Here is a 23593-nt window from a genome sequence, read left to right on the forward strand (position 1 = left end):
TGTCATAGAAGAGGCAGGAAGAAAGTTACGGGTTCACATCTCCTCAAAATCAGTTCAGCCTTCTATGCTTACAGGGGTCAGTACATGGAGCACCATTTTAGGTACTAAGCTTAACTAACATCAGATATTTAATATGCAGGAAATGCTCCAAAGTATTCTATTAAAAAAAGGCACTACAGTTACTGTTTTTATTCCTCTCAGATCCCACTTCACCCACAACCTATTAGTAATTCAGTGCTTAATTTGTAAATAAAAAAGTGCCGAGTCCAAGGCATTGCTTACCAGGCCACTGCAGGGGACGCCTTTCCTTTCCGTTGTGCCATATAAGTGTGTTTGTGTGCCTGAATCTTGTTTTGTAGGTGGCTCTATGTGTGGGTGGCTCTAGCTCTGTGAGGGTGGCTCTGTGTTCGTGGCTCTATGTGAATGACTGTGGGTGGCTCTGTATGTGTGCGTGGGTGGCTCTGTGTAGGTGTAAATGCAATAGGTCATGCATTTGCGAGCGATTAAGCTATTGGCATTGTAAATGACAATGCTATTTATTTATGATTAAAAAAAAAAAGTCATGAGCAATGCCAATAGCTCTACCTTTAATAATGCCGAGACCATTGCATTGTAAATGCTTGTTTATAACTATTGCGTTGTTAGAATGCGATACCATTTTAACGCAAGTCATTAGATCAACTTGCTCTAGATGGCGCTCCAACCTTAGAAATAGTACAATTTACTATTCCAACTCCACCCTGCGCAACAGCAGAGAAGGTTTTGGAATGGTAAATCATACGATTCCTTAGGTTGGAGCGCAATCTAGAGCAAGTCGATTTAATGACTTTCGATGTAAAGGCATCGTGTTGTAACAACGTGGTTGTTGGAACAACCGTGTTGTAAAGGTAACGCAATGTAACAAGCGCGTTATAAAGGTTGTTTCCCATGTACCTTTTTACTCCACATAGTTCACAGAAAGGATTTCCCCATAGGTGAGAATGAAGGAGGCACAACCCATTCTATCAAAAAGGAGTGGGCTTCCCATTAGAAGAATTTCTTCTTTTTAACGTCTACATCAGACGTGTTTTCTTGTTGTGCAAAATGCTATTAATCATTTTCAGAAGCTAGGACTATGCATCAGAAACCATGGGTGATTGCATGGGAACGCTCATGTACCACTCATGGTAGTCCTCCTTTTGGCCAAGCAGCACAAAGTAGTGCATAGCACTACTTTGTCTTAATTCAAGGCTACTTTCCAGTGGAAAATAAGCTTTGGCCTGGATGGCAAATTCCAATTCTACACTTTGCATCAGTTTCCATAACTTTTGTGATGCAAACTGGATGCAAGGTTTAGTAAATCTGCCTACAAGGGTTGGTAATTGTACGACAGTCTAGCATACCACAACAAAGCAAACAACACAATTTCAGAACACAAAAGAGAGGATACAAACTATATCAGAACACATTATAATCTACCACATCCTTTGCTTATTCAATAATACACAGGCCCATCAAATTTATTTCACACAAACAGGTGTTCATAAAATCCTTCCTTGATATGGGAATGTACTCTCAAATGAAATAAATGTTCAATCATTTTTGGTTTACGCTTCACCATGTATGAGATAATATTGTGAGTCAGACCAGAGTGTAGTGCATAGACATGGAAAATACGGAATATAAACAAGTCTGTCTATTGTATGGGACCACATTTCCACACGTAGGGAAACAATATCAGTTTTCTTTTGCCCACAATCCGAATGTGCAACTTCTGCGGTTTACAAAGAACTGAAAGAACAGACTTCTATTTCCACCAACTGTTTATTTTTTAATAATGACACGTGAAAAAATAACTTAATGCAAAATATACAAATATATAAAATATTACAAATAAAACATTATTACAATCTACAAAATCATGTTTATACGTACATAAATACTGATTGTCCTAGCTTGAAGTACCCAAATTCCCAAAGAATTAAATTACATGGAAAGCAAAATGTTTGTTTGCAAGAGGTCATTTGAATTGAAAGGGGGAGGGTTGCTCTTTAATAACTCACAACCAGTGCACCAGTTATGGTGCGATCGTGAACATATATACATAAAGAGCCCGTCTCAAATAATTCCTATATGTATTTTTACTTATTAAAAATCTGTGCATTACAGATTGGAGTGGAATTGAAAGCACATGTATCAACCTTTCATGCAAAGCAAACAGAAAGTCACCTTGCTGTGCTGCGTGAAAGGGCAACAATGCTCCGTATTTAACATTATATGGCGCATTCATTTCACAATGTGCTGCCTAGCGCCAATTCAGGCACCCTTGTGCTGTGGTGCAAGGGTTCCTGTGTTGCAGGCAGAATTATTTTTGTGAAAGAAAGAACACCTTTCTGCACAAATCAATTCTAAAGAGTCATTTTTCACTTTCCATGTGTGTTGCAGAATGCAGCACATATAAAAAGAGGAGGGAAAACGAGTAGAAATAAAGATATTACTCCTTGTTAAGCCTCACCTAGGGAGGCATAGCATTTTGACGCATTCCAAGGTCTACCAGAAATGGTAAATCTGGGAATGCGCCAAAATCCCTGGGTGGATGCGTGCAAACACCCACCCTCCACCAATGGAACACCTCCCTAGGGCAGGGTAAAGCAACTCAGCAATTTGCAATATGTTGCGTTACTCTAGATTTATCAAGCCATGCAGGTGTACGCAGTGTATTAGAATATGTGTATCAAGTAGTGCAAAAAAATGGATAAGGCTTCTGGTTCAATAAAAATAACTTCTCAAACCAACTAAATCCGTTAAACATCAAAAACCAGTTCCGAAATGCAACATGAATATCCCCCACAACAATGTGACAACTACATCGAGAAGAAACCAATTGTATCTGGCCAGCAGGACTTTCTACCATGCAACCCAATATGGCTAAGATATATTTATAAAGGAAATATTATTAAAATAAATAGCACATGAAAGGAATACTGTCTCCTAATTATCTTTAACAAAATGTTGTCCCTTTGGATGTAGATTTTCAAGCATTAACCCCACTGGGGCAATAGTTTTGTAAGGATATTTCTAGTACACAATATTTCTATCAGACAATGTTTTGGTTGCAATATCTGATGCAGTACTGTTTTTTACTGAGGGTCGGGGTGGACCTCACCTTGCTAACAACTTACACCACCTTTGTAAGGAGAGGGAGCAACATAAGCAGACAGAATGGCAAATACCAAAAGGAAACCATGTCATCCACCATGCTCTTTCCAGCCAGTAATGGCACAATTGTCAACAATGCCGTATTGACTCTACCTGAGTGGCCTTTTCGAAGACCCGCTGAATTGAAATGGCATTGGGTGGAGTTGCAGGATTCTTTTAGCAGCACAAACATTCATTGAACTGATGCATTTAGTTTGTGCAAGGATGGATGCGGGTTTAGGATGATAACTTTTGGCTACTTTTAGCAATTCCTAATACTGCATCCTGGGTCTGTCTGGAAAGCTGTTTTAGCTTCTTAAAATGCAATACCATAAATCTTAAGAGCGTACACATATGTTTATAGTCAGGGGACTTGCACTGCAAACATTTTGCGTTCCATGAAAGTTCATTTGTAGATACACACCCAATATAAAAAATAAATCTGTTCTCTGTAGCATGATTATCATCATCTTTGTAGCATTTAATTAAGTTTTCCTAGTACTCTGTAACCGTCTTAGGGGGAATCATAGCTATATAATGCCCCAAATTTCACATGATATTGAGTTTTGGCCACACTGGCACCTGTCTAAAACAGGAACATTCGACAGCCGTGGTGACTCACCAGTTTTGTCTCACCAGTGACAACACTTCCCAAATCTCCATTGAATGCAATTTTCAGGTTGCCACAAGTTGAGGTAGCCTGGAATTGTACAGATTGTAACCCCTTCCTAAATCAAAACCAAAGAACTGCGGGGAAAAAAAAACAATTGTACCATAGGAACCCGCCATGAAAATATACAAAAAAAAAGGGTTTATCATAAAAGACAATAATATAATATTTCGGTCAGACAGTAATAATTTGTAGTGTTTTTGAGAGCTATCGCGATGCGGCGACCACAGGCCTCCAACCATCGACGTGTGCTGTCCAGAAAAGCACGCAGTGTCTTCCTACCACAGAAATTGTTTCATAGAAACAGAGAGGAGTGCCCTCGCTTCCAGGCAAAGGCCGCTAACTCCAGGTAACACCCACAAGTAGAAAACGGTGCTGTTCTTGTTCCACAAGTACCTACACTAAGTGCTGTAACTCACAGTAGAGGCTGCAGAAAGTTGCGGTAGCAGCAACAGAGTAAAATTGTCCTCAAGGTTCGTTCAGTGGCACGTGCTCCTTTTTGGCTGCTTCTTGTTTAGACTTCTTGCACTTGTACAGCGTAACGGAAAGCGCAATGGCAATCACGATAATTAGAACCACTGCGATGATCACAGCGATGAGCACGCCATACTCTGAAAGAAAGAAATAGAAATAGGACTGGTTAGAACATGAAAAGCATATGTTCTTCGTTCTTTATTGTAGTCCATGCTCTAAAGCGGGGTCTCCAACAAGTAGCTCGGGAGCTACTGGTTAATAACCAGCACCCTCAAAGTAGCTCTCAGAGGCGAAGCCAAACCAAGCCGACCTCAGAGAGTCAGTGTATTAAAGAAGGCATCACTGCTCATTTCATTACCCGTAAGAGTTACAACAAGCCAAACCAGTGGCAGGGCCTCATGAGAACACTCACACACTGTGTTGCCCTATGGGTCTGCCACACAAACCATCTTTATCCACTGTAAATCAACCTAAAAAGGAGATTGGCCATACAGCCTGCTCTGTCAGTCGCACCATGTGTGAGATCAAAGAACAGTGGCAGCAGTAAACAGTGCCGACTCACCAAAGTGTGTGACTGCAAGAACTAGAGTGAAAATGTGTTACTTGGGAGGATGATCAACCCAAGACCTGAGGAGAAGAGAGTATGCATCTAGAGCAGTAGTAATTAGAAGCATCTGCATTCATTTATGTATGGGAATTTGACACTGCATCCTTCCTTAATAAACAGTGTTAATTCCTTGAAGGTACTGCTAGTGTCAAGGAGTGCCAAATAAGCATGCTGGTCCCCATCATAAGAGTTGTATCTCTGGTGCAATTGTGCCCATTCACAGTATAATTGTTTTAAAGCCATAATATTTTCATCCTGGACTATTTTGGGCATTTTGGTCAAGTAGTTCCATGCTTGCTGCCATCGCTGACATATTAAGAGCATGACTGGCCTGCCTTTAGTCCTCCCTGACAGAATGGCAACTGCTTCTCTTATAATAATGGCCATAACAGATATATAGTGGGCATCCAGGCTTGGCACAGTGGTAGCCCTGGTTTAATGGTGGGCATTATTAGCATAACACAGGCATTATTAGTGTCATGGTCAGCATACATGGCCTATGATTGCAATAACTGGGCATTTGAAGCAGAATCTGTCCATGAGAAGCATTTTTACATGGTGGTCCTCAATGAAATCGACATGCTGATGTTTGGGGACTGTATTTTCTAACAATGAAAAAGGGTTTGGTTTTCAGAAGAAAACAATAGTTTTTTCAGAAAAGGTAAATATTCTGGAAAATTGAGTAGGGTAGCTCAAAGTGGAAACTGGTATTTAACAGAAAAATGTGTATTTTCAAAAACGGATATGCTACTGAAGACACAATATTGCAAGTCTAAAACACATTTAAAATGGTTAGCCGAATGATAATTCAAATTGAGTTGAGGAGACTTACTACTGTGGTTATTCCCTTTGTGGCACGCGGCATGTGATGATTTGAATGTTAATTGATTACTCCGGTGGAGGCATTTAATATTGATAAATGTTTTCCTGGCATTCTGCGGATAGCTTCACCTGGAATGTTTGGGGGGTTACTACTGATAATCGTGCTTAGGGTGGTCAAGGTCTAATGTTAATACATGTCCTCGGAATTTTAAAGTGATAAAATATACTAGTAGGTCGGCAGGACTTTCTGCGAGCAGAAGTAGCTCTCACTACATAAAAGGTTGGAAACCCCTGCAGAAAATATGGAGGCCTTAAACCTTCACCTGGCAGGTCTGTTTGTGCAACACTGATTAACTAACTGAAACAAATGCTTAAGAGCCTAACATGCACCATTATTTCACTTCGGGAGTGGCCTGTGACTTGCATAGTTGTGCAAAAGGCAACTTTATCAGGAAATCTCCTTCAGCTCCCAGAGCCATGTTTGTTCCTGTGGAAAAGGGAGGTGACAGATGTAGAACCGGTCTCTGCAGGAAGTGCACTTAGACAAGTTGTCGTCTCCAGTAGCGCTACATCAAGGGCCACAAGTGACTGAAGGCAAATAGTCTGTTAGTTCCCATATCTAGGTTTTTTTAATGTACATTATTTCGTTTTTAATTGCAATAAATCTACTCTTTTTGTGTACAGACTCCTTGTTGATTACTCTACGGAGTTTCTGCCATGAGCAGTAGACTGCACATGGAGTGATGGTAATCACTTTAAGACCCAGATTTAATGAGGATGGATTTTGAGATTTACGTAAAAAATGTTGCGCCTTCAAGGCAGGCGTAACGTAATGAGGAGAAATGTTTTCCTTTCTCCACATTTTTACTACTTCGCATGCATGCTGCGTTGTACAGCACACATGCAAAGCAGGAAAGTAATAAAGGATCATTTTTGTACTGGAAGGGTCCCCTTCCAGTACAAAAACTATCCCTTACAGAAGACACAACGTTGCCCTATGTTGCAATGGTGTGTGCACTGACGCACGGCAGACTAAAGTGTGCCAGCGCAGAGAGAGGTATTGCGTGGTTTGCTCCCTCCCCTTCAAGCAACGCAATTCACTGCAGCAGCTTTAGGTGCTACGCTTGGTGAATTTTTCTTAAATCAGGGCCCCAGTTTCCAGGCTCTTGTGACAATGCTAATGAATTAATGAACAGAATTACTGGATTAGTGCAGCAGCATCATCCACTATAGATCGTACAATTTCAGAGGAAACAGCGGCACAGTTCCGATCTGCACTTGTGTGTAGTGTTCGTGATACGACCACATAAGAACGTTTACAATGAATAGCTTTAAGGTGGGACTTTTGGCAGGAATTGGAAATGGGAACCCACTTGGAAAATAATTTTTGCAGCTTTGCCCATTGCAGGATCCAAATTAAGTGGTTGGGACACAGTTTGCATCTTTGCAGGCTTGTGCTGAAGATGACTTGGCCAACAAGGGCGTAGTTACCACTGGTGCAGCAGCTGCAGTGGCACCAGAAGCCAGATCCCGGAGGGGCCCATTGAACTCTGACAATTACTGCATTTTACCGTGCCAACAGCAGTCAAATAACCAAGAATGGCTGCAATCCTATTTCTTGAGGCCTAATTGTATTTAGCACCGACTGGGAGCAACCGGAAAGCAGAGGGAAGCAGTAGAAAGCAGGGTATGTATCAGTAGCAGCCCGTGCAGGTAAGAGCAGTGGGGTGAGTGGGGGGGGGTGACTCAGAGGACGAGGCAAAATTAAATAAATATTTAATTTCCCCTTGTCGGCTGTCAAGTTCCCCCCACCCTGCCTCACCGCGCTCACATGCACCTGGTATCCTGGCGATGTTGTTCAAAATCCTTCTGCAACAGCAGTTCATGTGTTTAGACTATTGTACCAGCAAACATCTAATGAATCATAAACTTTCCTCACCTTATTGGCGGGAGTTATTGGCAATCAAGAAAGGCCCCTTATCTCTATGAGCCACACAATTCAACGAGTAGCAAAGTTGTTCCTGGTTCTTCTATTTTCTTTTTAACAAGCAGAAGCCTCAATATATCGGCTATTTCACTCAGCTAGCTAGTAACCAAGTGCCCTCAGACCAACTTTTCTTCCAAAAAGAGCAAATCATTCATAACGCAGATCACACATGATGACCTCACTTTTGTCCTAAATATTATTGAAGATACAGAACTGCATGCCTTGAAGTGAATAAAAGACACCAAGAACACCACTTAAATATATGACAAAATAACACCCACCGCCAAAGACAAAGCCCAACAGCTCAACTTCTTAGGAAGATCAATCAATTATCTGTAGAATAATGTTTGTCCAAGTCACCTAGGAGCTTAGCGCGTTGTAATGCAGGAAGTCTTAGGCCTCCGCTTCAACAATACCCAGACCATGCACCAGCAGGATACAATTTTTTTTAACCTGAACCATTTGTAGCCTAACAGTTTGTCATTGCTTATCCATCCCATCGGAGTTACATGTTTAGATCTTCACACGTACCATCTATAACACTTCCTTTTTGACTGGTGCACTGAGTTGGGCTTTCTGGACTCTCGCGGTTTTCTCTGCGGGAGGGAACCGTCGCCTGTACGAAGAAGCAGTAGCTCTCTCCTTGATCCACACTGATCTCGATTTCGTTGGTGGTTGTTGTGGCCTGTTTCTGGAAAGATGACATTCTTTTTAAGGGTGTGTCCATGCTTAGTTGCCTTGAAATAACTTGCCCATGTTCAGGCGAGACAAGAATACCTGCACGGGCAGCGCCTTACCTTGCCTGTACTCGAAGCTCTCCAGTAGTAGAGGGTGTACCGCAACTCAGTCTTTAAAATCTCCCGGACACTCCGAAAGCCCCCACTCGGCGATCGGTAGGGAGACATGGGTTCTTCAATCTCCACCTTGAGCTTGGTTTTCTCATCATTGAACGCATAACTTTTAATCCCTGGTCTTCCAATTTTTGCTGAAGTAGAAATAAATTCAAACATTTAATTTAGTGAAGGTTCTGTAGTAAGCCCAGCATGTGCCAAAGCAAGTCATGTAGCTAAAAAAAAAACCGAATTTTATGCCAAAAAGATATTGTTGCATAGATGTAAAGCATGTGATGGACGAAAACTGGACACCCTACTGTCACAATTGACGCAATAAGATTTTTTTTATAATCAGCAAATTTGCATAATAACTAAATTCCATGAGTTGAATGTTGGTTTCAGAGTTCTTTTTATTTAACATAAATGTTGGGCGTAACACGTGTTTCGAAGAAGGTAACCCAACCTGTGTCTCACAGACATACAAGTGCAGTCTTACTTCGGACCCTCGCCTCCCCGATATTGACAAAGAGCAAACATATGGTGCCACCACCGAAAAAATAAATACCCTCTTAATGCAACATGTTTTCCATCGAGTAACCCTGGGCAAAGATTGATAAATGGAATACAAAATGGATTCTGTCTGATTGATATAAATATGTAAGAGTGGTCAATCAATCCACCAAAAAGGATTTGTATAGCGCTTATCACCTGTAAGGGTATTCAGACGCTGGGGAGGGGGGGGGGGGTCCATCTATGCAGAAACATGTTGACCACTATTTTGCTGAAACGGATATTCTGTTAAATCCGTCTTCTCACTATTGTTTTTAAGCTTGAGGAGCTGAGAGAACCAATTACAAATTTTTCATTTCTACTCAGTCTCACCCAATTTTACTCTATCACTAATCACTTTATTTGCACTGCTTTTTTCAGTTGTCACATAACATTGACACCACCCACCAGACAACAAGATAGGGCCTTCCTACACTGTTGTGACTGTGATCACACTAACTCCTGGGTAAGGAGAACCCAAATGATGTGATAATGGTGGAACAGGACGGCAACTGATGGGAAAACTTTCACCTATCCTTGGTTGGGTGTCTCCCAATAGAACAATCACGTGCACTGTAATTCACTTCATCACGTGGTGTTACCGAGTAATTTGGTGCACGCTACCTGGTTTGTGTCGCGTCTAAAGGGTTCTCTGTGTTTAGAGATTTTTCCTTTGACTCCTAGATATTTTTTGTATGTTGTAGGATTTAAGTAGGGGCGTGTATCTAGTGGTGAGTCTTTAAACTAGCCCCTTGGACCCTCTTCTATGTAGTGTGTTTCTAGGACTCTTTACAACCACATAAATGCAATATAAAAAGAATAGTACTTACTCTGCTTGGAAGGTGTAAATGGCGGCGAAAGAGTGTAGAGAGGCTCTTCCGGGACCTCTTCATTTCCCGGAAGTGAAGAAATGACGCGGGCCCGATATGTGTCATTTACATCCAGCAGTTGGTCTGTCAAATCGCACTCCGTGCTCTCCGTGTAAATGCACTTCTTTTTCCAGTCAGACTTTTGCCTAAAAAAACAATAGGATAAGGTCAGGGAAAGACATTCATCTGAAACAACTATTTTCATCTACAATCCATACCACAGAAAACCGAATCACAGTTCATAAACTACGCAATCTGCCTGGCATCACACAGACTGTGCAAGGGGAACCCTTGACTTGTCTGCCAAATGAACTTCTAAGCGGGGACAAATTGCAAAACCTTTTCACTACTGCAAACAGCACAGGGCAAATCAATTTGTTCCATTTTTGCGGAGAAGGTGAATTGGGAAAACTGTTTCCACAACAGGGCAAACATAGCACAAACTCATTTCATATTATTCACATTCACAGTAGTTTTGACTGTATGTATTTTACACAATAAGTGCACAAAACACATTTTTCCGCTTATTAAATCTGATAAATTGAGCTCTTTTTAAGACAAAACCAGTTTAACTTCTCATTACAAAAACAGATAAAATAGTGCAAAATCAGTTTGCTTTTTTTTTGTTACACAATGATTATTACTCCCACTGCAAGACACCCAAACAGCGCATGCGCAATTTTTTGCTCTCGCCATTTGCAGCAGGTGAATTGGAGCAGGAAACATGAGCCATTTCTGCACGGGTTATAGGGCTTCCAGTTTTGTGCTAATTTTGCACATTTCTGTCTGTATTTATCCATATGTATATATTTTTTCCCTTTCATCAGTATTAAGCAATGTTTTTTCTGTGGGTGGGAAGGGGGTTAGTAGGGGTGGGAATAGACCCTATGTACAGCTCTCTTATACCCTTGGGTCATGTGTGAGCTTTATAAACCACTCTAAAGAAAGAAAGAAAGAAAGAAAGAAAGAAATAGAGTTATACGAGTATACTATATATGCACATTCATTTCGCTGATAAATGTACAGTTATTCTTGTTGGCTTTTAATGGTGTTAGTGGCCATGTGTTTAAGAAATACATTAATATGAAAATACTAATTCTACAGTAGAGACACGTTATGTGCAGCATTATAAGCTTGAGTAGGAAAGCATGCCTTCTATACCTCCGAATGCTTGCCAATCTTCCCTGACAATGTCCATATTTATAAGTATTTAAAAATAAATGCAGAGAATCGAAGTGTTTTCCGTTTGTTTTTATCTGGTAAAATTGAGTAAACTGGGAAAGCTTAGAGCCTCAATTGTAATCCTGTTTTTAGAGCTAACGGGTTTGAGGCCAAAACGAGATTACTGGCCGCATCTTGACGAGGACAAAGTCTAGCAACGCCTTCCTCACTGGACGAATTATGTGATTAATACCAACTGGTGGAAACGTCTCTGAGGCCTGGGTCTCTGGTCGGCCTTGAACATTTAGAGGCGTGCTCTTGAAATGATTAAACCATGAGAGTCAGAAAAACAAGGACAAAAATGCACGGCATCCTGGGGGAGCATTGCCCAAGTACTGCGGGCAGACTTGGCATCCTTCCACCAGGATCTTAGAAGGGTGGCCTGGGAGTGGGTCAACTGTCCCCTGTGATATCATAGGAAGCAGTGCTTTAAATGGGCAGGTACTGTCCAGTACTGAGTACCTGCACTTTCTTTAATTTGAATGACAGCGTAACTGCACTTTTCAGCTTCTCAGCAATACATTTAATAGGAGAGCCCTGGAACTTCTCAGTAGCAAGTAGGTTCTCTGAATAAAGAGTAGCAACACTACTGTATTCCCATTTAAAACAGTGACCGGAAATGACGTCACAGCAAGTGTGATTCTCAAAAGACCTACAATTGTACATTTATAGGAACCTACAGCGGATGCTAATACGTTTATCAACCATCAGAACGGATGATAGATTACTCTAGTAAAAACTGAAGGCATGCTTACCTACAAAAGAGCAGTTGGTAAAGCCAGGGCTTGCGAGCAGCAACTCAGGGGTAGCAGTTGCTACGAATGCCTACATTACGCAGGTAACTTGAGACCAGGTTGTGTGATTATGCAGCTAACGCGACTCCATTTTGCATGCAGTTATCAGGACACATGTGTAATGCCCAGCACAAGTCAGCATTCTAGTGCTGAGCCTGTAACTACACTGAACACCCACCCACCACTGATGTCACAGGTCATGTGACACAGTACCAATAAAAGAGGCCGAGCGCACGTGCTCTGGGCCAGTTGCACCGAGCCAGCAGTGTGTCCTGCGTCCCAGTCATTTCCCAGCATGAGGGCCTTAGGCCCGACCCTACAATGGCGACGAGGGTAGCTGTGTCCACGCGTGCCACAGCTCTAAACATCATCGAGGAAAAGGGGAAGAGAATGCTGCTCGCCTGAGAGCACCCCCTGCGAAGACTCGAGCCGGCCGCCGAGAGGCCCGTGGGGCGTGTGTCGAGCCCCGGGCGTAGAGAAGAAGGAGGAGGTGACCGGGAGCTCACCCCGCACCTCTCCAGCCTGCCGTGGTCCGCCCTGCCGTGGCGGAGCCCCAAGAAGACAAGCGGAGCCATCGCGGTGCCCACCCGCTGAAGAACAGGCCCGTCGGCCGAAGGTGAGCCCAGACTGTACACCACCAAAAGCGGAGCCCACCCGCGATGATCACAACGGCGATAATGGCGGCCGCCCGCTAGCGCTGCCCAGGACTATACAAAGCGGAGCTCACCCGCTATAAACACTGACTGTGCCCCCTAAGGTGGGGGAGCGGCGCCAGATATTGCCCCGTTATAAAGACAAGACCAGCGGAGCCCACCCGCGGCCTGCCTACTGCGACGCGGCGTCGGCCGCAAATGCCCCCGATGACCAAGCAAGGCTCGCGGAGCCCACCCGCGGCCTGCATGCAACCATCTCCGCCCCGCCGCGCAGCGTCTGACCAAAGCTGCCGCGGCGGTCGAGAAAAGGAGCCCGCAGCGTGAGGAGAGCTGCCGGGCCATTAATTTAAGTAAGCGGAGCCCACCCGCAAAGCGCCAACACTCCTCCACCCCGCGCAGCGTGTGATCTCTAAGGCTGCAGCAGCGGGGTGGGGAAGCGAGAAATCCAGCGCCCGGCTCACAGCCGGTAAAGAAAGCACCAAGCCTCCCCTGCGTAGACCGGCGAACTCAGCCCCGGCGCAGAGAAGGAAAAGAAGGTAAAGAAGCGGCGGCCCGGAGACCGACCAACACCCATCACCCGCCGCACAGCGTGTGACAAATGGCGCTGCAGCGGCGGGGTGCTAAGGAACAATGGCAGCATACAGACTGAGGCCAAACGAAGCGAGATGTCCCTAACGCCCGCCCGTGCATCAACACAGCGGGAGGACTCTTAGCAGCAGCACCAGCCCTCCTCCGCCCAGCGCAGCATGAGACACGAGAGGCTGCGGCGGGCGGAGGGCTCGAGGAGAACAACAAAAAGGGAAGACCACAGCACAACTAGCGCTGCCCCAGATAAATCAGAGCTGCACCAGCCGTCATAAGTGAATAAAGACCCCTCCACTTGCCTGATCAGCTCGTGTCCCGTGGCCTGAGTGTGTTTGCCTTTTACTCCAGAACCTGCTCCTCTCCACCCAGCCACGACCAGCGAGACACGCATCAGGTGGAAAGCTGCCTGATCTGCACTGCCATCTAGTGGCCTATTAGGAACACTGCAGTGAGGGGATCGAACAGCTCATAGATAAGCCTGCGGCAAGGCGAGTGATCACTGCAGCTTTGCCCTAGCAGCCCCCAAGGGTGCCACAGGACAGCAGACTCCTAGCAGGGGACAACAGGCTGCAAGCGCTCAAAGAGCGCAGGAACACTCCAGAACCACAAAGAACACTAGCTCTCCAGAACGCCACCAAGTAACCACACAGCCTGAGAAGGAAACAAGGCGACGGCGCAGGAGCGCGCCAGAAGCCCAAAGAAGCGCAAAGACAACCCCAGGAAAGCGCCAGAAATCCCAGAAGCGCGCCAGGAGTGCCACGACTCCTCACAGGACATCCAAGAGAACGCGCGACAATTGCGCCCACAAGAAGAAGTTCACAAAACTCGCAAACAGCGCAAAGAAGAAGCACGACCAGAAGAAGACCCATGGAGCGGTGACGCAACCCTCCAGAAGCAAACACTCAAGAAGCATCAACACAACGCCAGAAAAGAAGACAGCGATGCCTGGTGGCCACAGGCCATCGCTGCAACAGAATGGCGAAAGTAAGAACACCCCACACGAACCAACGATGGTTCTAGAACCCAGCACGAGGAAGTGCGAAAGCGCATGACGCTAATGCGCAGCAGTGCGGACAGCACTAGCCCAAAGCAGCAAGTCACAAGAGAAGACATGAAGAGCGCTCCCAGATGCGCACCAAACCAACTCAACTGCGATGAACAGGAAATGGTTGCGCAGACAACCCGCAGCATTGATGATACATCACAAAAGCAACCTGACCACTCAGCCTGGTCACCAAGCACGAAGTCGACCAGCCAGATGGTCGCACCAAGAAGCCTACCTGCCGGACCTCGGCAGAAGGGACCAGCACGAGGTCCAAGAAGCTCAGCACCACAAATCCTACCTGCCAGACCCCGGCAGAAGGGACCAGCACGACGTCCAAGAAGTTCAAACAATGCACGGTCCGACGACCTAGACCCACGAACTTCAACCACACAAATCAACGAAAGCAACAGGAAGAAGATGTGAAGGTCGCGACGCTAACCCTGGGAAGCGAGTAATGAGAAGTTAGTGTCCTAGGACTAGGACAAGACCAGGAAGACACGTGCAGAGTGCGCGCGCTGCATGGGGAAGCCTGGCCAGAGAAGATGAAGAAAGGGGGAACAGGGTACGCTGCGAAAAGAGGAGAAGAGAAGAAGATAGATCGGAGCGGCACACTGCCACCGAAGAAAGGAAGGAAAGAGAAGTCAGAGTGACACCCAGTCACTTAAGAAGAATGAAGAAAGAACAGAGTGGCCACTGCCACTAAGAAGAAAAGAAGGAAGACGCAATCAGATTGGCACGACTGTCAAGCTAAGAAGAATGAAGAAAGAACAGAGTGGCCACCGCCACTAAGAAAAGAAGAAAGGTGACAGGCACTGGAACACCGGAGTGCAATGGAGAACAAGCCTGGTAAGAGCACCGGCAGAGCAGACCAAAGACAACCACCTACGAGTCATCCATCCACATGGCGAACGCAGAAGGGAGCAAGATAGACTGTTGAAGACATCTACCTCTGGGGTTGGCGGAAGATCGAATGGCGAAAGCGCTCACACATCCAGCTGATGAACTGACCACTCCACACCGACCCGTGGCAACCCAAGAAGAGGCCTCAAGGAACTCTGGTGGCAGCAAGTCCCAAACGGGAGACAAATCTACAGAAGCACGTCTGCAGGACTCAAGAGGATGAAAGCCTCGAGAGCAATGAAGAGTCGACAACCCAACCTTCAGGTGGAACTAGGACACGACGGTGAGGTTCGTGGAGCGCCCTGCTCACGGCCCGAAGGCTATGGTAGAGCAACGCGACCAAAAACACCAGTCCAGTGGAAACCTGGCAAAGAGGTCCTCCCGGACATCTTGTGGCAGAAGAAAACCGGCAAGAGGGGCATCCTAGTGAGAGGGATGTTCGCACCTACTCTATTCACCTGCTAAGAAACACACTGAAGCCTGCCTGGAAACAACACGCAACCAGCTTGGAGAAAAGTAGCCGGAAGGCAAACAACAACCACGTCATCCATCTCTTGAACCATTCGTCACCAAGAGAGCAAAGCAGAAGGCAGGGCTGAAAACAGCCGACAGAGAAAGAATGAACCCGCCGAACAACTAAGAACCGTGCCACCAAAAAACTGCTAATTCAAAACGCAAAAACTGCTAATTCAAAACGCAAAAACTGCTAATTCAAAACGCAAGAACTATACTGCCTGCGGCTTGCAAGCAGCCAAAGAGACTCTTTTGAAAGCGCAAGTCCAATGTTATTTTCTGTGTTTTCTTTCCCCCACAGGTGTTTGGACTTTTCATGTTTGGTTTACTTTTTAACCAATTTGGGGAGGGATGTAATGCCCAGCACAAGTCAGCATTCTAGTGCTGAGCCTGTAACTACACTGAACACCCACCCACCACTGATGTCACAGGTCATGTGACACAGTACCAATAAAAGAGGCCGAGCGCACGTGCTCTGGGCCAGTTGCACCGAGCCAGCAGTGTGTCCTGCGTCCCAGTCATTTCCCAGCATGAGGGCCTTAGGCCCGACCCTACAACATGCAGAAAATGGGCTGCTCCGCCTGCAGGGAGCTGGTTTAACCGGTGCTTGGGGTGAGCTGTTCATGCAGGCCTGTGCAGGCTGTGCTCTTGTGAAACAGGCTCGCCGGGTATTGGGGAGTAGCGAATTTCTGGAGGCCCACACACCCTTCCCGGTTAAAGGGCCAGACTAGTGAAGTGTTATAGAAAAAGGCACCGACCATGCTGGGTTTAAGTCCGTACTGTTAGGGATGAAATGCAAGTGCTGGAAAATGGCTTGAAGGAGCTGTCTGCTTTACTGGACAGGCCCTTGAAGAAAAGAATACCTTCACGCTTGTCTTACAGAATGGTACAATTGCATGTCGCAGAGAAGCACTTTAAACCTTTTCCAAAGACTGGCCACGTATGTAAAACATGCAATGAAGCGCCAGTGACCAAACGGAGCATCCTTTTTAAGCACCGTCACAAAAAAAGCCACCACCCTTTTACACAGCCTTGGCACAGTATCAGTGCTCATGCGAGCTGTAACCTGGGGTGCTGAGGCTACACATTTTGCAGTTTAACCTTTGAATCAAGCCAGACAAGGTGTTTCCAAACACCACTGTTGGTGTTACCCAATAGACATCACAAACAATTGGCAGAATAAATAGTAAACGGTTATTCCATTGGCTGCGAAAGCCAAACAACATTTGTTTGTTCTAAGGATAGTTCCACTACTTGAACAAATTATGTGATCTTGGGCAAATCAACTCCTCACCATGCCACTCACTCCCTCCCCTTATCTCCAAAAAGTAAAAATAGGAAAGCTTTGAAATAGGCTAAACCATATTGATATCAATGCCAACACTGAAAGAGTGTCTTGTAGCCAAACTCCCACAGTGGCTTCACGATGCACACAAGTCAGGAGCAGCAGCACCTGAGACTCGTTCTCCTGCATTTTAAGAATTCTGAGATATGATCTTGTGAGTGCGCCGGTTGCCTCTGAGTGAACAGTTAATTAAGCCGACTTTGAAGCTGGGGAACCAGGGGAGTCTGGAGGGAGACTTAAAGTCCTCAAACATACTGTGATAATGGGCAAATCACTTATTCTGCCCTTACCTAAACGTGTCAAGTCTGTAACGCAACTGGTGCTCATGTAAAGCGCTCGGATACCTTCGGGTCGAGTTTGCGCTATATAAAAAAAAAAAAAAAAAGAGAAAGAGAAGGAGAAGAAGATAGTTTTGGTGTCTGCTTGAAGAAAAGCTCAGATAAACCAATTAAAAACACCGGGCCTCATTTATGAAAAGTGTTGCATCGCTGCGGGAAAACAGCGAAGCAACACTTTTCAGTCCGCCATCCTTGTGACACCATGGATGCGTCTAATTTACTGTGTGGTGCTCCATGTGGCAAGGATTCACAGATACGTCAGTGTTCCTGACGTACCTGTAGGTGCAAAATTGACGCATTGCTAGAGTTTGTCTGAAAACAGACGCAACTCCAGCAATTTGTCTTTTTCACACGTGGCAAGCTCCGTCGAGGTGTGGTTATTGTGTGATGGAAGCTTAGCGCTTAGCCGTGTGGTGGATGAATAATGGGGTGCATTTTGTGATTTTCAGTAAAGTGGCAGCTTTGCTCCATGGCTCCCTTTGTTGTATTTCTTATGATCATAGTCCACTTAGATGGTTACTTCACCGGGTTGTGCAACATGAGCTATTTTGCTTATAAGGACCTGGTCTGAGCAGGCATCCAGGAAATAATGCTGCATCCTATAGGCAACGATTACAGTTGTAGGCCGACGAAACGAGCACCAGGTTTGCACCATATATGAGCTTCCAAGGTCTCAGTAGCCCCTTCTTCAGGTAGAGGACCCTCAGATCTCCTTTTTGTATTCCTGGTAGCCATTGAACAAGCCACATGAGTATCAGATTGTGCACAAAACACACATGTGCGCCCTTACCCAGAGATCTCCACAGTGTACACAAAGTTGGTCGGTTTCGGCTGCCACTCCAGTATGGTCTTAAAGTTCAAAGATGACCAGGTGATGTTTACAGCTGTGGGGAAGGCCGGAGCATCTGCAGAAAAGGAGAATAAGGCCAAAAATTAATCTATAGCAGTTACATTTACAGAATGAAATAAAACCATGTGTATTTAAAAATCAGCATATTTACAGAATGAAATTAAAGTACCAAACACGCTCTTCTACAACAATCTACCCTAGCCCTCAGGGCAGGGTCAGGAAGATGGGGCCTTAGACCAGAAGCGGCCTTGGTTAGTTGCCAGAATAAGAGTGCCAAGGAGCCAGGTACTTGATGTCTGGTCTACATTTGGGGTGAGTTGTGAAGGAGCACCTACACTGGTCACACAAACACATCTTACAGCAAAATTTTTAAAGCTGCTGATCAAGTGCTTGCTTACGTAGAGGTTAAAGGGCACTATTATACCCTTCTGTCTGCAGTGTGCTCAAGAAGCTTTTTTCCGGTCCAGGGAAGGCATGGCTTGGCAGTTCGGGCTGGACTGTTCCCATGAGGCACAGGGTCAGACTGATTTGCATATGGCCATGTCTGAACTGGGGTGGCAGAGTGGGCTAAAGAACGGTGATGGATCAAACCCAGATCTTTTGACTGGGTGTGGGTGTTTGATTGGTTCAGATGCTCCGTCCATCACCACCCCCTTTTGTACCAAGAGTGACAATGGGCAGCATGTTCGATCGAAATCAAACACTTTGATAATGTTCTCAGAAGTGCCCTTCAAAAATGTGGCTACTACTTTATTTTGAATCTATATATGAATTGAACACACACAATCTTTCCATAATATGCAGAATTTAACAAAAAAAGTTTCCAGCTCAAACGGATCAAAAGTTACTAAAATCCTTCTTTACACGGGGTGCAAAGCCACGCCACATACTTTGCAAAATGTAAGAGTTCCCCTCTTAGCACTGCTGTAAACTGCCATTAAAATCGGTACCAGTAGGTTGGGTAGTGTGAAACACGAGTTAACGGATCAGTATAATGACCTAATAATGCTATGATATATGCCACATGTTGTATAACGTCCCCTTTTTTTAAGAAACAATTTGTGCAACTCTGCCGCATAATGTATCCCTTCACTACTGCATACATTTTAGTGGCCCTGGTTCTAGGTTTACTATTCTAATCAGGCTAGAAGGCCTCCAATGGCACTGGGGCATGCACTGGTTCAGACACTCTGGAGCCTCGAGTTATCTTGAGCATTCAAGGCTGCTTCAGGTAATGCACAGCCAGGAGCAACACGCAGGGGAACAGTTGAGTCAGGATGTACCTTCTAGCCTCAACTCTGCGGACCAACCACTAATCCCAGCGTCACCACTTGATGGCAATGTGTGATTCCAGCCGTTTTATATGCATGGACCTGGGTGCCCTTATCAGCCTTACAATATTCAGTTATTACAAAAAATGAACTGCTCGTTGTGGGAACGGCCAAACTAGGGAATTCTATGCCCTTGGATCTGAAAAAGAAATCCAACCTTTTGTTACTCGGCAAGGCCTTAAAAACTGGTCTCTTAATAAATGGGTATGGCTAGGAGAGGGGTGGCTCGGTGTCTAAAAAGGAAAACAAGTTTAAAAAGTAGTCTGGTTCTGCTGTAAAACGCTCTTATGCCCTTGAACCAGGTTTGTGCAAAAGGAATATGTGCAAACAAAATACACAAAAAAAAAATAAGAGAGCCAACCGCAGCCCTGGAGCTTAGCTTCAAAATCCGGACAACGGGGACTTCAGCCCCGTACCCCAAGAGAAAGGTCCGGTGGGCTAATGAGCAGTCCGGCCTTTTGCTTTGGGGTAGTTAAATAGCGACGGATTTATATAATGTAAAGCGTTGTCTGCTGCGACATAGAATACTCTCGAGGTAGAAAGAAAAAAAAATTACAACTTCTGATGAAAACAAATATTTCCCCAAGCAGCCGGGTACACAGGTTTCAGGCGGTTCTTAAAAATACACACATTGCCTTACATTGAAGTAGGATGGAGTGTTTCAGTTGGTGCGTGGAGTGGCACTGGCAATGGCACATGGTTCTTAATGCAGGCAAGAACAAGAAAAACTAGCCCTCTTAAACCCCTCTTCGCCCACGCCGTTGGGTGGTAAAATCCAGCCCTAATTAGAGTGCAGAGAGGGCCACTCTGGCTCCTCTGCCCTGGTGCCGCTGCACCATCTGCACCATCGGTAGGTATGTCCCTGTTTTCACCCACAATTCCACAGTAGCTGCAGCTTCAGATCGCTACTGGCAGTTAATGAGCTGCCAGGGACTGGGAAGGGCACGTGAAAGCCAGAAGTGCACATTTTAATGATTAATCTGGGCAGAGGTGCGGCCCTGGAGCCAGGGCACACAGCATCTGGAGTCACAGACGACGGAGGGGGGGCACCCGGCGTCTCTGGGCCTGGCAGCGATTGTAGTGGGGTCAAAGGGCAGTGTCCTGTTTAAAGCAAACATTATAAACAGAACAGCAGAGAATGTGTGCTTCATTAAAAACGTGGAAAGGACTCCGGGCAGTTCGGGGAGGCATTTAAAGAGTGAAAAAACGGTATAAGATAAACTAAGTGTAGTAGTAATAGGGGTAGGATGACCAGAAAAAGCCTGCAGATGAGGTGATAACTGCCAACAGCATGTCCCATGGTTGGAGGGTTGTAACTGTAGATGGGAGTGACATTCGTAGATGGAGGTCTCTTTATACTGTAGGACTTCCCAGTCTAAATAAATCCAGTGATTTCAGAAAATCCCAGACTTTGGGCTGTGCAGCGCGAAATTAGCCTCTAGTGTGCAGCCATTACGTGTGTATGTGTGCAGGTATTACGCCGACATGTGTGCAAATATAACCATGGTCACAGATAGTCCCCGCGTGCGTGTAAACGCGAACAATTCCAGATATCACACGGTACAGCGAGCACACGGGCAAGTATGACCAAAGTTACGCAGATGGGGTTGTGCAAAATGTTACCAGCATCGTATATAATATTAAGCCACGTGTGTGGAAGTGAAGCATGTACAGAGAGCTCCCTTCCCTCCATAGCCGCTCTTTCCCCTGTTTGCTGTCTGTTTTCAAAGTTTCCCACCATCCAGACTTCAGGGTATCTCACCTGTGACGGCGACGGTGGCTGGGAGGTGCCAAAGGCAGCAGAGAGCCAGCAGCAGGGGCCGGGGTCCGAGCATGATAGTGCCGGCGAGGTAAAGTGTCCACAATCTCTGAGCTCCGGATGCAATGCTTCCTCGGTGTCTCGGCGAGAGGCTGGGACAGGTGTGGTGTTTGAGATGCTGTCTGCTTCCGGCGCTCTTTGTCAGTCCTGCCCTGTCTTGTCTCGCCCGCTCTGCTGTCACTGTGCTCTTTGCTCTGCGCTGCCTGGTGCTGCTGTGCCGCTCCTGGTATGCGCTGAGTATTTATCGATTTCCCGTGAGAGGAAAGTCCGTGAGTGGGTGATGCCGGGGAGTGAGTCACTGGCAGACTTCCCCCATCTCCGTCTGCAGGCTCAGCGTTGATGAAAGAGCCGAAACGAGCGAGCAGTACCGGCGGCGACCGCCAGGGAGCACTGCTGTGCTTACTATCACTGCCCAAACGGCGGCTGAATCATTCAGACCTGTCTGTAGCTCCCGTGCCCGTGCCCTTGACTTGACTCCTCCAGTCTCAGCGTTCTAAACCCTCCACACACTAAAAGAAAGAAAGAAAGCTCGTCTTTTTTTGTGTTGTTTCTAAACGAGTTAACCTAATTTTTCACCAAGGTGCTGTCCGCGAATCTGTGGAAACCATAAGCGCTTATTTTTACTCTCCCCACCCCCAGGGCACACGTCCTAATAAAAGGACGTGGGGGGACTAACCTAGTTAGGCAGTATACAAGTGACATAACGATGCGTGACATCACAGGTATGACATTACATGTGACATCACAGGAATTAACATCATAGGAAGTGGCATCACAAGCCACAACTTTAATACAGTTCAGTTCAGTTAGTCTTTATTCGATTTGAACAATCATAAAAGACACATAAAATAGCAGTATTAAAAATCAGGAAATATCTTTAAAACATCATAAAATCAACTTTAATACATTAGTGTGCTGTGAAGCACTCTGAAAATAGTGGTATTTAAATTATTTCAATGCCTTCTTAGGGCTAGTAAGCGCTATTTAAATTACATTTATTTTATGTAAATACTGGGAAAGATCAACACATCTGACATTCTTACAGTGCATCCAAATCTAGTAAACAGAGCCTGAACAAAGTGAAAAGCTGCCTCTCTTAAGTATGTGTGAAGTGCTAACCTTTGTTTCCCCTCTGCTGAATTTGCTTCTAGGTGTGAGGCTCCTAACTGCTCCCATCCAGGAGACTCGAACAGAAGGAGGACAAGCCCTCAAATTCAGCCTATGATATGGGCCCAACAGAAGTCTAAAATAAGAAAGCCCCGTCTCCGCCTGCACGTTGTTGCTTGTTTCAGATGGAAAGCAGACAACGTGCAGGCACTGCTGAAAGTGTCCCAGAGTGGAAATGACACAGGAACGAGTTTAGCACATTATTTAGTGGGGCCCAACATCTTGGCAGGGTGGACGGCGTTCACTCTGTGAAAATAGTGGGTGGACACCGTCCACCCGCGTGTTCCCACGACTCGTGTTCTGCCACCCCGTTTGTACAACTCTGATTAAGTCCCAAACCAATTTTACTTATCCTAAGGATTTCCTGCGGGGCACATGCATTCTAGGATATAATTAATGGGTATATGCTAATGTCCTACCATACTAGTCTCTAGTCTAAATGACTTAAAACAGTAGAGATTGATAGCAATTGATAGGAAACCTGGGTTGTCACTTTCCTAGTAGGCCCAGTTCTATAATTGGAAACAAATATTCCGGGAGCCCATAAATTGGGCGTCAAGGTGGGCAACGGAAAGTGGGTGGAGTTGTGAGGGGCACAGCCATGAAAATCAGCCTTGTGGTCAACATATACATTTATTTTTTTAACTCTACTGCAAAGAAATTGACTAGAAGGACAATAATGACAGTAAATCCGTTACGGCTTAATTGGTCACAAAGGGTGCATTTTAAAATATCATATGGGGTTAAGGCACTTGCTGCCGAGATCATTTCTCTGCCCAGCAAATCTTAGGAAATACTAGTAATTTTAAGAAAACTCTGGTGGTTAATGTACTTGCTGGAGTGATCTGTGTTTTGTTTAGTTACAGCTAGATCCACTAAGTTGTTTAATGTTAAGGTCAACTTCTGCTGCAACACACAGATTGTGCTGCAGGATGATCTGTTGTATGTACTCTGTGGGGTCTGACCCAGCCCACCGGTTTGGATTGGTTTATGTCTGTGTCATTCCAAAATCATAGCCTGCAAATGGCTATTGGTTGGAGCATG

The 23593-nt window shown here is 45.4% G+C and overlaps 1 protein-coding gene across 1 annotated transcript; it reads right to left on the bottom strand.

The window, feature by feature from the left end:
• Positions 1–1789: 1789 nt before the first annotated feature.
• Positions 1790–21612, bottom strand: F3 (coagulation factor III, tissue factor). Its single transcript, XM_078641244.1, has 6 exons — positions 21326–21612; positions 18173–18287; positions 9950–10134; positions 8535–8722; positions 8269–8428; positions 1790–4458 (listed from the first exon to the last, which is right to left on the bottom strand). Exons 1-6 carry the CDS (start codon positions 21396–21398, stop codon positions 4316–4318), a joined length of 864 nt encoding a protein of 287 aa, XP_078497370.1. The 5' UTR covers positions 21399–21612; the 3' UTR covers positions 1790–4315.
• Between the last annotated feature and the right edge of the window lie 1981 nt (positions 21613–23593).

The sequence above is a fragment of the Lissotriton helveticus genome, chromosome 1_1 (assembly GCF_964261635.1).
Source record: "Lissotriton helveticus chromosome 1_1, aLisHel1.1, whole genome shotgun sequence".
In the NCBI taxonomy this organism is placed as follows: Eukaryota; Metazoa; Chordata; class Amphibia; order Caudata; family Salamandridae; genus Lissotriton; species Lissotriton helveticus.